Consider the following 16,189-nt stretch of genomic DNA (forward strand, 5'->3'; position numbering starts at 1 on the left):
GGGGATCTTTAAAGTTCTTTAGAATATATTTTAAAAAGACCTTCAATTTTGGTTTTATAATCCTATTTTTTTGAATAGTCTGCCTTTGTTCTTGTATATTATTTAGGTAGGTCATCAATAAGCCTAATAGGCTATTTTCCTCTCCCTGCACAATGTTTTTTTTACTTTATTTTGATTTATTTGCACAGGTTAAAATAAAAAAAAATAAAAAAAAACTCCCCTCAAACTTAACCACGTCACTATTCAAAAAGTTGAAACACTGAATAGGTGCAAAGTCCAAAGTATTCTGAGTCACACCCAGCCGCTGCTGTGGTTTTATACAGCTGATAGCAGCCTCATAATGTTGGGCAGCAAGTACTGAGTGAGAAGAGTCGCAGCTCAAACTTAATCTCAGACAAACCAAAAGAGATTTGTTTTGTCTTCTTCTGATTATCTGCGGTGACGTTTTAGCTTGTTTAGTCACATTCATGTCCAGTTATTGAAGGTTACTAAGAAACTCCATGGCAACAAGTAAGAGAGCAGGGCCTCCATTTAAATACAGTGGAGTTACAAATATGAATGCATGTGTGTGAACTAATTACATTATAATAAAAAAATGTATATATTTATTAGCATGGTCCACGTATTCATTTAATAGGCTTGGTGGTTGAATGTTACTGTATATTATAGAGTAAATTTTACATGTATTCATCTATGACCCGACAGACAAAACAATTAAGTGTAATATTTGAATATAAGGACAGATTCAAATAAATGAGTATGATAAGTAAAGACTGTCCTTCTAAAGAACGAACCTCCAACTGGGACATTTATCTTCCTCTTCCTGATATGAGCTTAGATCGACTGTGAAACAGCGTGTTCCACTGATCTTTAACTTTTTATTTCTTGTAAACATTAACATTTCAATGTGTCAAACAAGTTGAGTATGTTCACACTGATTCACTAAGCCCAGAGGCCGACTTTTTTTGTACCCATTTTCCATCAAAATTAAGAGGCTACTCCACTCTGCTGAAGAAATTAAACCATCAACAGAGAAATGTGGCGTCCAACATTGTAAATCAAAGACATTTTCTGAAATTAAACACAAGACTGACAAACCACTTCCAAAAAAGTGACAGAATGACAAAATGAATTGTCAAATTTGCCAAAGTTTATTGGGAGCCTTCATACAAAAAATGAAATTATGGCTGTAAAAAGTTACAAAGGATTATTGTTGACATTGATATACTTTTGGCATTAAGGCCTATTAACCCAACACATTTTTGTAACTCTCTGCAAACCTAAAAGTGTTGTTTTAAACAAGCAGATAAGACGGGAATATTTAAAAACATACAGACCAATAGATACCTGCAGATTACTTCAGTGGTAGTTTTACAACACAAACCCACAAAAAATCTGAAAGCCAACTCAAAAACTGCCTAATTTTCAATGGTGAACACGTGAACTTGAGGCAACTTTTATTACACACAGCCAACTAATTTCAATGCATCTGTTTCAATGACATTTTCATGAATGCAAACAAATGTATGTACACTGACTTTCATAAGCTTGTCTCAGACTATCGACGTGCCGGCATTAGAAGTTGCTTTGCCGTCACTGAATCAGGGAAAAGGTTGTGGTAGGTCGGTAAGGGAACGTAGGCGGCTGTTATCATTTTGCCTGGAAGTCAAACAAGAAGAAATATTAAAGTTAAAACCTGGAACATTTTCTCCACATTATATTTTAACTTATGAGGATTCAAAACTAAAAACAGCATTAATTTATACCTGCAAACCAGCGGCCATGAAGAGCGTTTACAGTTGCCATCGCTGCTGGTATTGAGGGGCACTTCACATACACGTTACCCTGTGTGAACAACAAAGAAGAGTGAAGATTAAAACATTTATCGACAGTTTTCCCTCTGAACAATTTCTACCAAATGATTTTCACAGTGAGGTCAAACGGGACAGACATTCTGGCCACTGCTGTCAATCTTCAACTTACTTGAGCAGAGTTCTTATCGACATAAATGTGAACGATTCCGCCATGTTTGTTGCACTCCTCGATGACATCATCTTGGATCTCGATGGCCCAGCTGGGATCGTTTTCCCTGAAAAAAAAACAAAACCAAAACATGTTCAGTAATGTGAAATTCAGTGGCTTCAAAAGCTTTAAGATTGTTCTTGAAACAAACTGGAGCTTTCGATCATTAATGAATATTAATGATTTATATCCTTACGATTGTGGGTTGAACAGGTTGGACAGCTGAAGGCAGTGTGTGGCCAGCGGCTGTGAAGGGAGGTTCAAGGCTTGGCTTGGAGCTGGGGTTGGAACAGCTGAAGGTGAAAAAAAAATTTATGAGGGTGTCAGTAAATTTTCTAAAAATGAAACAACATCAACAACCCCTCCCCCCGTGGTTTCCATTATCCAGACTCACCTGTTGTGGCGGCTATGTTTCCGAAGGGTATGGACCCAGTCATCTGTAGAGCCTGCTGAGCTGCAGGAGGAATCTTCAGACCAGTTCCTGCAGAGAGAAAATGAAAAATGGTTTAATAAAAGCTAAATATAAGGCATTTAACTAATAGTCTGACAGTTTGGGAAGTAGGCTCGTTTGCATCAAATCCACTGCTGGAAAGGAATAATGGATATTCTGTGTTATGTACATGTTGAGTCCTGTTTACTACACAAAGATAATCATGGTTAGGCATCAAATGAAACTTCTCCAATTAGTCACCCTGACCGCAGACAAGTGCGCCATTGTACTGTTCATAAAAAAAGAAAAGAAAAAAGAAACAGGTTGTAACAAACCTTCTGCTAGACGAGCCATGAGCTGTAGACGCCCTGTGGTGCCGAGGTCGATGCCAGTCCTCTCTAATTCGTCATTGTCCAGGAACGAGCTGGCTGTCGATGAATCTGAGCGCTCTGTAACGTGCCCCACCTTCATCGGACGCCCGGCCAGCTCAAAGCCGTTTAGTTGCTCCAAGGCCTTTTTCGCACACTCTGCATCTGAAAACTAAAAAAAAAAAAAAAGAAGCGGTTAGAGTCAAATACAGGTATCAGCTCACAATATATTCCTCCATGTGTTTATTAATTACCGATATGAAGCCATATCCTTTGGACCGTCCAGTTTCACTGTCCATCATGAGCTGTATTCCTTCAATCTATGGAGACAAAACACACCGAGAGAGAGGAATGTAATGAATGCATCTGCACAAGCAATTAAAACAATTCTCACTTGGTACTGAGACTTGTTCCTGACCTTTCCAAAAGGCTCAAAGATCCCTCGAAGCATTTCTTCAGTAATGTTGAAGTGCAGAGAGCCCACATACAGCCGCATCGGACCTGAGCTGCCCTTCTGTAGATTATTGGCAGCAGCTGCAGCTCTATTTTTCTCTGCCTGTAATTGGATGTAGATAGTGTTACATATTTACATTAATTCAGTGTACAATGTAGAAAAACCTGACGTACTCTGCAGTAAACTAGCTTTCATTTGTAAAAATCTCTTAAATATGTGTGTATTGGCTAACAAGGTATTTCACATTTTATTTAAATAGGCTCATCACTACCTTTTCAGCATGGCTTTGTTCAATTACAAACATTTCATCACATAATAAGTGTCACATCCAGTTGTAGTCTAAATTACCATGATCAACACCCACCTGAGAGGCCTGGACGATGATGGGCACGCCTAAAAGCCGCTGGCCAGTCAGTCCGATTGCCAGCGGTACTGAGGAAGCCTCCACAAACTCAATGTATGCAATGCCCTTTGATCTCCTGGAGTTTCTGTCAGAGATCATTCTCACATCTCTTACCTACAGAGAGAAACAAGTGACAACCTTCAGGGATCGTTTCTACATTCGTTGAATTACACGACAACTGATTGCAAATTGAACTGACTTTTCCAACAGCTGAGAAGAAATCCTCCAGGTCTCGAGCTCTAATTCTAGCAGCGAGCTGCATGCAGAAAACTGTGCGGGCATCCCTCTCTTCTGGTGTTAGATTGTCAATTGGTTGCCTGAAAAAGAGAAAAATTAAGTTTACATGCATCTGGAAACATTGAAACAAGCCATTTAAAGTTACTACAAGGAACTTTCATTTTGTGTTGTTTTTGGTGGCCCCTGTGGACAAAAGCAGTAGTGTTTCCCAGAATAAAGACTGCATTTCCCATGAGCATTACTGCCTCGTTTTGTAAAGATCTGGCTAGTGTGTGCATTTCTTTAGGAAGCGATTGAAAGAAAGACTATTTTTCTGTTTTAAAGTTACTACAAGGAACTTTTAAAACTTTTGGTTATGAAACAGTCTCATGATGCCTCTATATGACCTACATAAGCAAACGAGACCATCAGTGAGAAGATTGGCTGTTTCTATTTAGTTATTCTAAATGCCTGCAACCAGGTCGGATTTCTCATGAAATCAGGTTAAATGATTTACGGCACGCAGACCAGAGGAGCCATGTTTACATTACATGTAGCATTGTAGCATGAGAGAATACAAAGACATTACTAAGACAAGGGGAGGATATTCTCTTCGTTTGATAACGTTAAAAGCAAAGTTAAAACTTGTTTTCAGCTTCTTGACTCATTTTAAAAAAGACAAGAAAAAGAGCGTGAGAAAGATGAGAGCACAAGCAAGAGAGACAGCAGCGGTGGTTGAGCGAGCTAAAGAGTGAATGAAGAGAGCGAGCGGTGGTGTGGAACAAAGGAGTGAATCTGAGAAATAAAATCCTATTTTCTGAGTGTTTCACAGCAGTTATGATCAATATTAAACTGAGACTGTTTCATAACCAAATAAAAACTCCCTGTAGTTTCTTTAATACATAACTGGTTATTAATACATATGACTGTGAATCAGACACGCTCCCTGATTTTGTTACAGTGCCCAACAGCACCCTCATTTCCAGCTTATTTGTATGTGTATATGTCTGATCCAACCAGGGCTTTAATGTTTGGTTCCTGTTTATTTACTGATGATAAAGATTAATGATTAAAGATCTGTAAAATGAGTTAGGAGGAAATCTTTGGATTTGGGGCTGCTGTAACAAAAATCAGGCAACGTAACCTTCGACCCAAAAATAGTAATATTCATATTATATATATAGAATATTCATCTCACCTGATGGGACTCTTCTCTTTTTTGAAGGGGCTGCGACTTTTGGAACGTTTCCGGCTAAAATATAAAGAATAATAATTAACTTTAATATTTTTTTTTTTTTAGACAGAGTCAAAAACATTTAGATGCACACGCACAGTGTGAGAAGATGAACAGGGTTCTGTTTCAGCCTGTTACATGCGCGACTGTGAAAGTACCAACATGTACAAAGATTTTTTTTAAGCCATATTGATTTAATTCAATTTAACACCACTAATAACTACTGTTTTCAATGTTTTCTGAACACTTTTGTTTCTCTGTCCAGGTTAAGTGCAGAAAGTTAAGAAGACAAGTTTATTCTATCCTGTTGAAAAATACAACCAACAAACCAGACAGGCTCACTAGTGATTAATACTTATACACCATCAAGTTTAAAGGGTTACATACACAGGGCTCCTGCGTGCTCTGTACCGCCCAGAACGTTCTTTGCTTCGGGAGCGGCTGCGATGACGCTCTTTGCTGCGGCTTCGTTTTCTTTCTCTGCTCCTGCTCCTCTTCTTGCTCTTCTTTTTGTCTTTGCTTCTGCTTCTTTTCTTCCTAGAGCCTGGGCTCCGGCTCCTGCTTCGGCTCCTCCTTTTCCTGAAACACGTTACGACACGGCTATTCTCGTGCAAACTTAACAATTTTCAATCCAATTAAAACAAATTGCTTTTGGCAGTTTAGAAACAACATGTTGCATGTAAAACTTACTTCTTGTGTTGGTCGTCATGTCCGTTTGCATGAGAGGACTTGATCTCATCCTAAGCAAGGTTGATAGAAGAACATCATGAGGACGTAGATGAAACATTTCAAGTCGTCATGGTAAAGAGGATGGGGTGGGACAAGAGAAAATGCAGAATATATTCAATTAATAATAATACTTCAAACTTCCTACTGTCATGCCTGGACAGTGTCCTTCCACCACCCCAATAGCTTCCCATCCCACTCCTGTCTTTTACAAGACTGCTCAGTACTTAATGCAACAAAGCAAAGTTAAGGGAGAGTGTCCAACATATTAGCTGAGTTCAGGAAGCTTTGACAATAGCCAGGTCATCTCCACCATTCCCCTTCTAATAGGTCGTACCAATGCCACTATTTGTGCCTAATCATGTGACCACGCATGGCCCACGGCCACTAAAAGAGATCCTGTGTGGTTGGTGTCAGTCCAGTGATCTTCACCCATTTTCGTTCTTGGACTGTAAGAGCTCGATGCCACCTCTGTCACACATCTTGCCCTGAAGCAAACAGGGATTCACACTTCTTAGTAATATTGACGCCCAAGAAAATAAATTAATAAAAAAAAAAAAAATTAAAAAAATGAAATAAATCCATTAATTCAGCCACGTGTTACACTACCATTATCTTAAGTTTGCAAAATGAAGTCATATTTTTAACCTTTTGACTTAAAGAAGATTAACTGAAAAGTAACTCACTTTAAAATACAATGATGCTAGATAGAAGTATTTATTTTACAGTCATTCTAGTAATATATCAATATCTGTGGTGTTGTGTAGCATGCAAAATCAAGATGCTGATTCACATTACAGTTGACTAATGCAAAGAGGCAGTATTCATATTTACGAGCAAGAGAATATTGTTCGCCAGTATTTTACCATAAAATCTTGACAAAGCACTATGACGCTGTGCAATGAATTTCTACATTTTCAAGCATACTGTTACACAACTACAACTGTAATTAGAACAGTTATAGTTTCATACGCATATAATTCAGTATCTATTAATTTGGGGGGAGGGGATTACACATAAACACAGAACTCTATCCATTAAGATTCTTGCTTAATTAAAAATCAAATCACTTGATGTGATTGATTCATTCTTGTAAAAACCACAGAGTTCAAGACATTTTCTCTTATTTCAGACCAGGGGTTTAATTCTGATTTCTAAATGTCTATACATTCAGAAACAGTGACAGTATGCAGGTTGTAAATCTGAATACTGCCTCCTTTGCTGGACAGGTAAAGATGGGCTTATCAACCAATTGGCATTCACCTTGTTGCAACCGAATAGGGATTGGATGTTCTAGGTTGAATCTCTTTTAGTCCTAAGGTGAACCACAGTACATCAGTATATGCGCAATAACTACCTTCCTTTTTTTCACAGTTCACAGTGGAATCAAAGATGAATTCATGGGAGTAGAGGTGAGATATCATTAGGGAAGTCTATAAAGAGAGATAGATGCGGATTTATTTATAATTCTGTATTGCGTTTTAAATACTCAATCACACCACACAACATTCAAGTAAACTTTGTCACAGTAGCAAATATAAAAAAGGACTCAAGAGTAAATCATAACAGTGAAACAAGCTTCATTTCTATAACTTTCAACCCACCTTTCGGTATGGAGCCTCCAGCATGGCCTCAACGTCAAAATCATCAGCCATGATGAACCTATGAAGAGAAACAATGACTTTGTTAACATGCAAACGAGAGACTGGATTACTGCGAGTTATCACCTACCCGCAAAGAATCTGATGTTTTGATTAGATTAAAGGATAGGTTCACAATTTTTCAAGCCTGCCTTAAAACAATAATCAGGTTTTTCTTGCTGTAATCGTTCCTCCTGTTCATGCTGGCTATTACAACATACACTTCAAATGCGCTTTCAATGTAAGTGAGGGGGGCCAAAATCCACAGCGTTTAGTACAAAAATGCATTTAAAAGTTTATAAGAAGCTTCAACTGTCATATCAAGTTAGTCATATCAAGTGTATATCTACCACATTCAAAATCCCTCTTTGTGTTTCCCTGTTGAGCTGCAGTGGAAGAATAGTAACCAAAAGTGGGACTCTGGCACTAAAGAGACTGTAACATTGAAAGATATCTACTCGATTTGACTCATTTGGACGGCTGAAGCTTCACATTAGCTTCAGATAAACTGTTACACACACAAAAGGAGGCTTGTGAATTAACCTCCCTCACTTAAATGTAAGTGGATTATGAGGAGATCTCCTAATAGTATGAACAGGAGGAATAATTATGGCAATTTCAGTGTTCAGTTGAGCACCTGACTGTTGTCTTAAGACAGACTTAAAAAACTGTGAGCTCATGTTTTATCCCCTTATTTACACGCAGCTGGTCTGATATCAACCTTGCCTCTGTGATACTTCCGATGTCTTCAGGGTGTTTGTTGTGCAATTGTACATACGTTTTAGAAGAAGCAGCCAAACAAGCGCATTACACAAACAGAAATATCTGGTACCAGCTTTCACGTAACCTAATAAACGATCCCAACGTTTTAGCTTACATGATGTGTTTGCATTTGGTGCCGAAAACAAACAAACAAATAAACAATGCCTGATTGGATAAATTGGTAGTGGGTTAAACGCTGTGAATGAACATCTAGGTTTGCTAAAAATATACATAAATAAGTGAGATGGCAACGATAAAGATTTTCTTTCAGATAACATCATAAATAGACACATATGACCCCGAAAGCGGTAACACTCAAGTTAAGATAAAAGTCATCTAAATTATACCAACATCGATGGTACACGTTCAGCAGAACATGGTATATTGAATGCTAGATGTAGCATAAAGGATAAACATGCGTTGAAGCTAACGCTAACTAGCCACATCAGGAAGCTACATCGCCGTCGTCTCAACGCGAGCTACCGTTAGCTTAATTTCACGGCCCATATTCATAATTAACCGCTAGATTTCTCTAAATTGATAATATCAACATCAACAGTCATGTAGCATGGCGTAGTAAGAATTGATTTGAGACATCTTTACCCCCCAAAATATTTACAGTAGTCCAAGTACGTTAGAAAAATAAGCGCTCAGGTTAACAGTCAATATGGCTAACAGCGTTTCGGCGGCAGCTGGAGTAGCAAACATTGACGTTACCGTTTGAAAAATGCTGAAAATGATGTGCCAAAGTCTAAATATCACGGAAATGTGCTGCTGAAGAGACTCGTCTCGACGCCTCCCTCTTGGCAGATCATACAAAGCGACGATGAAATCACACTTTTCGACAGTTATATAACCTTTTTTATAAAACTGTCGACGGCAGGCGGGTCGTGGCCTGGTTCCTCTTCGTCCTCCTTCTGCTTCCTCTTCTTCTTCTTTAGTATTTATTGCAGGTCGGTAAACCAGCTTAGAGGCGCATTACCGCCACCAACTGGACTGGAGTGTGCAACAAGAGATAATGCAGGAAATTAAAAAAACCCAAACAAATCTAGATTCTTTTAGTTAAATCGGTTTATTTTAAATACTTATTAATGCCGCAGTATATTTTGCCTGCTGTTTTCCCCAAAGACACGTGAAAAGTTATGGTGTTTTGCCTTTTTTTAGTGACTTAAGAAGGTGATTATTTCCCACAATGAAGTAGTACAGGTTTGAGTGTTTCTAGTTGGCTACAGTGAGTGCATTTTCCAGTTGGGTGCTTGCATATTTTATATAATGTATGATTGAGACATGTGTGATCTATTCTCAGATGAGTGATGACATTTTCTTCCCTTCATTCCCAGCCCACCATCCTCCCAGCACCGACGTGTCTTATATACTGTAGATGTCTTCCAGTCTCATTATCATCACCAGTACTCCTGCCATACTGATTGTGCACATGTCCTAATGAATGTCTTAGTTTCAGCTTTGCTTGATGGAAGTTGTAGGTCTATATGCTTAATTCTGAGTATGTTTGGCCAGAATATCCACCTGCTCATTTCCCTCCACACCAACATGAGCAGGAACCCAAATGGAAAGTTTCCCTGACCTCACCTTCAATCTGAGTTTAAGGTATGTACATTTGAGCATGATTTGTCACATCACAACCTTATTTATACAACACAATTCATGCAGAAAATGTAACACAAATTGATTAACACAAAAACAGGCAATCATAACATTTACAATAAAACAATGATAAATACAAATGATAAAAGGATAAAATTAAAATTCATCTTAAAATATGTTTGGAAAGGATCTTTAAGGTACACAACCACTCAGTTCTTTTAGATTGAGGCTTAAAATTCAAATTTATCTTGCACTGTAATATTTTATTCATCTGTTTCTTCTAAAATCATATGTATATGTGTCTTTTCATAATATATTATATTCCTTTTATATTTTGTCTTAAACAGGCTACTTTTTATGTGTTCGGTAAAGCACTTTGAACTGCCTTCACTACCTTTTGCTTTTAGACCCTGTGACGTTTAAGCTGTTGCTTTCGCGCCTTCTGCGAGGCCGCAAACAGACTCTGAATGGCGTCTGACCTTGTATGGCATCATGAGGATGTAAATTCAAAGCCTCTCGTTCAATCTGACCCTCCTCTTGTTCTCCTGTAGAACAATACTGAGGGCATAAAAGCCCCGGACTTTAAAATATCGTTCCTCCTCGCGAGAACACAGTCAGGTCAGTTCGTTTCACGGCCCTCTGTCGCCATCTAGTGACCGTTGAAAGAAATGTTTTTTGTTTGTTTTAAAAATTTTTTTATTTTTTTAAATCGGGTTTAGGTTTATTGACAACATTTGAAACATCAGACTTTGTTAGGGACAAGAAATAAAACTTATTTCCATTGTTGTCCCATTTTCTTCGGTTGATTTTTGCTTTTGTTTTTCCTTTTCCAGAATATTTTCATTAAGCAAATGTCACATAGAAAACAGTGAAGGAATATCAACATAGATTTTTCTTTTAATTGGGCCTATTAACCCTTTCTCCTCCAGCCTTCATATACACTGCTGTTACCATTAACATAGTACAAAAATAATGTTAGATAGGCCATTTTAATATGTAGTAATACAGTTAGAGAAAAAAGAAAGAAAGAGAAGTCATTTATGAAAAAAGTTAAAATTAAAATGAAATACAATTTAAAAAAAGAAGAATAAGAACTTAAGTAGAAAATAAATAAATGCATATATAAGTAGAACCCTTCACACACAGACGGGAAGACTCCTAATTTTATGAAGGTATTGGATCAGGCAGTACCTCTCTGTGCAAACTTTATTTTCTCACGATTCATGATCATCAAAAGTCTTTGAGCCAGAGGGCGGCTGAAAGTTTCCAGTTTAATAATGTTCCTCTTCTTGCCAGTAATGATGCAAATGCTAAAATGTTCTTTAATTTAATGTAATTAACTTAAATGTTGTGATTGATCTTTGTCTGGAACATCAAAGATAACCATCCAAATGTTTAGCCTCAAGCTTCTCATTTGTAGCTTTGGAGAGATGCTCAAAAACACTTTTTGTTTTCAAGTGAATTTGCTTTAACTATCTTTCAAATTTAAAACAGCTTTTAGTTTACTTAGACCGACATGTTCACAACATAGTCATAATTTTTTATGTTGCTGTAATTTAAAACTTTAAATTTAAAACACCATTGGGCTGGACTAACTTGCTCAGCTCATCAGAATTTAATACTTCTTTTCATTAATTTAAATGACTGTTTTACTTGTTAACTTCAGCTGTGTTTTTATGTTTTTGACTGGTTTACTTTCACCTTTCATCATTCATTCATCTGTTCCTTTTGCGGTATTTTAACAGGTTTCATTTCTCAGTACTAAATTTAACACAATTTGGCAGTTTTTACCTCATTTTATGCCTTGTTAGTTGTTTGCAGATGATAGAGATGTGTGGTGGTTATGTGTGTTTGTTATTGCACCTTTTATTTTTATTGTTATTGTTTTTTTAATCTAATTTTACTTCTTTGTTTTGTAGCTGTGGTTGACGATTCTCCCTCTGCACAATTTGAATGATAGATATAATCAATACAAAAATAGTGTGCACAGCTTAAAAACAGTTTATTTCACATCACAAACTTATGACATATAGGAGAAGCGCCATATTGGCCAAGAGAGCCCTCATAATCAATTTCCTTTTATGTTTGCATGTAGGACAATAAATAACACCTTTACTGTTAGATAGTGGTGGACAGTGTCACTGCACTGGCATTGTTCTTCATTTCTATCTATGATCACATGCTCAACCTATTTACAATGCATTTGAAGCAATAGCTACTGTAACACACTGTCAAAGTGATGGTATTGCGAGGGGGGGACATTTGCAACAGTGTCTAATTCCTCCAATCAGAAATGTCATTTTGCACATGCCCAGTTAACCCCTCCCTTTAGCAGGAAGACGGTGGCTAACTGTGACTTTTCCTTTTCCCTCTGGACTTAAAAGATGTTTTAGTGGTATGAAAATGGGAATGAAAAATAAAAAAAACAAATTAAGCTTTCCTGAATTTTCCATTTGCCTGGAGTATTTAAAGAAAATAATGTTGTAGCTTCAAATTTTTGTAACCGTTCAAAAGTTTGAATGTAATTACATTGAAAATTATTGTCCTATCTTAATGAAACATGGTAAGATTAACTGCCAGACAATAGTAAAAGGCCTTCTCTATGCACAAACAAAACAAATTAACTGCAGTTTTCATAGATATAGTACATTGTTTGTAAAAACAGTTAAAATTAAAACTAAGTTAATTAGTACCATTTTAATGGATGTTGCAACCCTCCCTGGAGACTGTTGCAACTGTCCTCAGGCATGGTTTCAGTTGCAATACCTTACTTCTTCTCTTCAAATGCAAATTCTGAATTTATTATCATATGTGGAAATATTTTAATAATGTGGGTACTGAGCTAACATATGGGTTGTATATATTAAAATTCTGTTGTTCTAGTGTAAATAGTCTCAGAATAACAACTGCCCCCACTCTACCCTAAATTCTACTATTAATAAAGGAAAATATAGGCATATTTACATTTTCTTCTTCAGTCAAATGCATTTACAGCACTTGGTATGTGTGGCATGTCAGGCAGCAGAGTCCTCTGTTGTAATGGAGTTATTGAGTGTTGCATCATAGTCCGATGGAACATCAAAAAACAACTCGTCGTCAAAACACGAATCGTCGGATGGTGGTGCGAGGTATGACAGCTTCAAGATGAAGCCTGTAAGGACACCTCCTATCGCTGACACTCCTATGGTGGAGAAAATAGCTGCAACCTGGAAGAGAGCCTGTTCGCAAGCAGTCCTTCCTAAGCCCGGCTGTAAACTGGGAATCAACATCTGGAGCTCAAGCAGCTTCGGGTCCCCTTCCACAGGTGCTCTGTAGGAAAAGATCTCATACAAACTGGGGCCATAAACTTCCTCACTAGCCATCAGTATAGCGCATATCCCTGCAGCACAAGATATCAGTCCCGTTAGACCGTGCAAGTTGTGTATTCCACATTGATCCTGGATCTTGAGGCGCTGTGCCAGGAAGGGGCTCAAGTACTTGTAGCCGAGCATGCATGCAATGCAGCCCATTATACCCAGAGCATACGCAGCTGCAGGCGATATCATCATATCCACAGATGCGCCGACCGTCACGCCTCCAGCCAGGGTGACATTCTGAACATCGGCCATGGTGAGCTTCCCATTTTTGTTGAGCATCGCAGAGAGAGCGAAGGCTGTGAGCGTGGAGGCACTGAGGCCGATGAAGGTGTGGAGGATGGCCCTGTGCTGGTCGTCTCCTTTCAGGGTTAACGCTGAGTTGAAAGAGGGCCAGAACACCCAGAGGAACAAGGTGCCCATCACAGACAGCATGTCAGACTGGTAGCTGGTGTTCTCCTTCACGTGGCCTTCATTTAACCGAGGCCTGTACAACACAAAAGTGACACCCAAGCCAAAATAACAGGCAAAGAGGTGAATCAGAATAGACCCTCCTGCATCGTTTATCTTCAGATACTTCAGCACGGCCCATTCTGTGACTGCAAACACCGGCACTTCCAGCAGAGCCATGACCAGCAACTGCAATGGACTCGTCTTCCCAAGCACTGCCCCAAAAGATATCAGCACCACAGCGCAGGCGAACTCTGCATTTATGAGGTTGATCACTCCAAGGTGGATCTTACCGTCATGGCTGAACTGGAAGTAGCCCTGCACTAGAATGGCCCACTGGATGGCAAAAGTAGCAGTGAGGAAGTTAAAAACCATCCCACCAAAGCCATAGAGGCGGAAAAATGCCAGGAGGCACCCAAAGCCGAGGAATATCATCACCTGTATGTCCGTAAAAAAAGGGTAGTCCCTGTACATTGCATTGTCCAAGGGGTTAGTTTGGTTGGTTTGAAATTTGGCATCAGCATGGTCATCGTAGGTGACAAAGATGGCATAAAGGGCAACAATAACCACCTCTGTGACAAACACAAACACGGGTAACCTCACTCGGAGGCTGGTCGAGCGCGTCTTCATCCTGAGAGCTCTTTGGAACAAATGCCTGTCATTTCTTTTCCAGCCTGGATTATCTCTGTTTAGATAAGACAGGTCCAGGGCCATTGATCAGGCGTGCTTTCTCTCAAACAAACACAAGCAATATCCCCCTCACAGAGAAATACTGCTGTGTGAACTTTGACCAGTGTAATAAGACATTTAACAGCTCTGCTGTTAGAGCAGCATTTTTGTGGTTATTTTACAGCACAATACACCATGTGTGTGTATCTATAAATCCACAATGGCTTGTTTCATAAAGTGTATATGCACCTGACATCAGAAACATTTTTTAAATAAATAAAGTGATAACAACATTAATGCATTTACCACAAAATGAGTGTCCTCTAACCTAAAAATCGTAATGTTTTTACAGAAAAAAATCACAATTTATTTTTGCTTTAAATTTTTTTAAATCATGCTAATTTCTTTTGGAAATATCAAAGAAAGTTTGCTGACCTATGAACAGGCCTCTGGCACATTGTCTCTTAAATTACGGAGTTGGTGATAAAAGCTGCAACTGGCATTTCACAATCAGTGCAGTTCAGCATGTTTTGTCCAGATCAGTCACTTTGACTGAAACATTTTCACAAGAGGTGAGGTGAAAACAAGATTGTGATACAACAGCGGGTCTCCCATAATACATTTATGTAGCCTCATTGATAGCTGCTTCAAGCTACAATTTTCTTTTATTGGGAACATTCAGCTGAACATGCATACTGTTCTCCAGAAATGCTCCACTTAACTGGAAATTGGGAGGTTCTGTGCTTCGCTAAATGATTACTCCACAGGAGGTGTTTAGTGAGGGGAAAATGTAACTTATTTCATCTGTTCAATGCGCAATGGAAAAACCTCCAGGTCAAGCATCATGTCCTCCTGTTTTTATACTAATAGTATAATTATTTGTTATTGTCAACAAATTTCATGTGCATAACCAAACCAACAATGAACTCATCCTACTGTGTGAGTATCCAAACCCTTATTCCTTTCTGCTATATACCTCTGTTGTTGTCCAAAAACTATTAAAAACATGTCAGTGAGCCACACTGTTTCACAGGGTGATATGTTCCTTCACCCCACAAATTTATGTTTGTTTAGAAACAGCTCCAAAGACTTTTAACAGTAAAGTTTTCAGTCTCTGGAGAGTAAGGCAAGTCTCTGTGCAAGGCAGGCGGACAGTACTGTGCATGCACGGGAACATGGTTCTGTTTACAGAGCTTTGCTAGCTTGTGCTACTACATATCACAACCTCTTGGCTTTGTACTAATTTTTGTTTTAGAAATTTACAGTGTACAGTGTACTAAAAAAAAGTCAAAGTCAAGTGATTTGTAGCACAACAAGTTAATGAAGCACTATATATCTGCTGTACACGGAACTACTCTCTGGAGACTGAAAATGCAATCACTGTTATTAGTCTTTGGAGCCGTTTCTGAACAAACTAATGTGCCCATACTCTTCGCGGTGAAGGAACATGTCACCCAGTGCAACGCTGTGGCTCACTGACATTTTTTAAATAATTTTTGGATGACAATGGAGGTCTACGGCACAGAAGAATAAGATATATCAGGGTTTGAATACAAGAACATCACCTAAATAAGTAGATCAATTCATTGTTGGTTTGGCTCTGCACCGCAATATCCTTTAACCATCAAACTACTCTAGTAGAGCTGCTCAGTGGTCATCAGATCAGACTGTGCAGCTTCCAGGTGTGAATGTGTGTTAACTGTGAGTGTGAACAAGTCGTTACTGACAAACGGAGGATTGTTTTCAGTGATTAATTATGAATAATTAATCATATAAATAACAATTAATAACAATAACAAAATGACTTTAAAAATAATGATATTAATACTTATTTCCATATATAGGAGGCTGTGGTAA

At 38.4% G+C, this 16,189-nt stretch overlaps 2 protein-coding genes across 8 annotated transcripts in view; both read right to left on the minus strand.

The window, feature by feature from the left end:
* Positions 1 to 1,128: 1,128 nt before the first annotated feature.
* LOC122982444 (RNA-binding protein 39-like) lies at positions 1,129 to 9,207 on the minus strand. 7 transcript variants are annotated; one of them, XM_044351727.1, is made up of 17 exons: positions 8,973 to 9,191; positions 7,458 to 7,515; positions 7,211 to 7,286; positions 6,191 to 6,341; positions 5,818 to 5,867; positions 5,515 to 5,706; positions 5,092 to 5,145; positions 3,877 to 3,994; positions 3,639 to 3,791; positions 3,239 to 3,376; positions 3,075 to 3,140; positions 2,788 to 2,992; positions 2,417 to 2,503; positions 2,219 to 2,315; positions 1,984 to 2,089; positions 1,767 to 1,845; positions 1,129 to 1,659 (listed from the first exon to the last, which is right to left on the minus strand). In XM_044351727.1, the coding sequence occupies exons 8-17, from the start codon at positions 3,937 to 3,939 to the stop codon at positions 1,559 to 1,561; spliced, it is 1,095 nt and encodes a 364-aa protein (XP_044207662.1). In that variant the 5' UTR covers positions 3,940 to 3,994; positions 5,092 to 5,145; positions 5,515 to 5,706; positions 5,818 to 5,867; positions 6,191 to 6,341; positions 7,211 to 7,286; positions 7,458 to 7,515; positions 8,973 to 9,191; the 3' UTR covers positions 1,129 to 1,558. The 7 variants fall into 7 exon arrangements, with proteins under 7 accessions (XP_044207662.1, XP_044207666.1, XP_044207663.1 ...); XM_044351731.1 differs by having other exon boundaries at positions 9,113 to 9,157; XM_044351728.1 differs by lacking the exon at positions 6,191 to 6,341.
* Positions 9,208 to 11,793: 2,586 nt separating this feature from the next.
* Positions 11,794 to 16,189, minus strand: part of slc12a5b (solute carrier family 12 member 5b) — a 54,908-nt gene continuing 50,512 nt past the window's right edge. Inside the window, exon 26 of the mRNA XM_044352564.1 lies at positions 11,794 to 14,168. Within this exon, the coding sequence (XP_044208499.1) occupies positions 12,875 to 14,168 (1,294 nt within the window). The 3' untranslated portion in view covers positions 11,794 to 12,874. The remainder of the gene's footprint in view (positions 14,169 to 16,189) is intronic.

Source organism: Thunnus albacares, chromosome 5 (genome assembly GCF_914725855.1).
Source record: "Thunnus albacares chromosome 5, fThuAlb1.1, whole genome shotgun sequence".
NCBI classification, from domain to species: Eukaryota; Metazoa; Chordata; class Actinopteri; order Scombriformes; family Scombridae; genus Thunnus; species Thunnus albacares.

What these genes read in the sequence shown, in the direction of transcription:
- LOC122982444 (XM_044351726.1), bottom strand. Translation starts at nt 7,508, where the DNA reads ATGGCTGATGATTTTGACGTTGAGGCCATGCTGGAGGCTCCATACCGA. An exon ending in TCGATAAGAACTCTGCTCAA is followed by an intron (nt 1,846 to 1,983) that starts GTAAGTTGAAGA and finishes TTGTTCACACAG; the next exon opens with GGTAACGTGTATGTGAAGTG. An exon ending in TCATGGCCGCTGGTTTGCAG is followed by an intron (nt 1,660 to 1,766) that starts GTATAAATTAAT and finishes TTTGACTTCCAG; the next exon opens with GCAAAATGATAACAGCCGCC.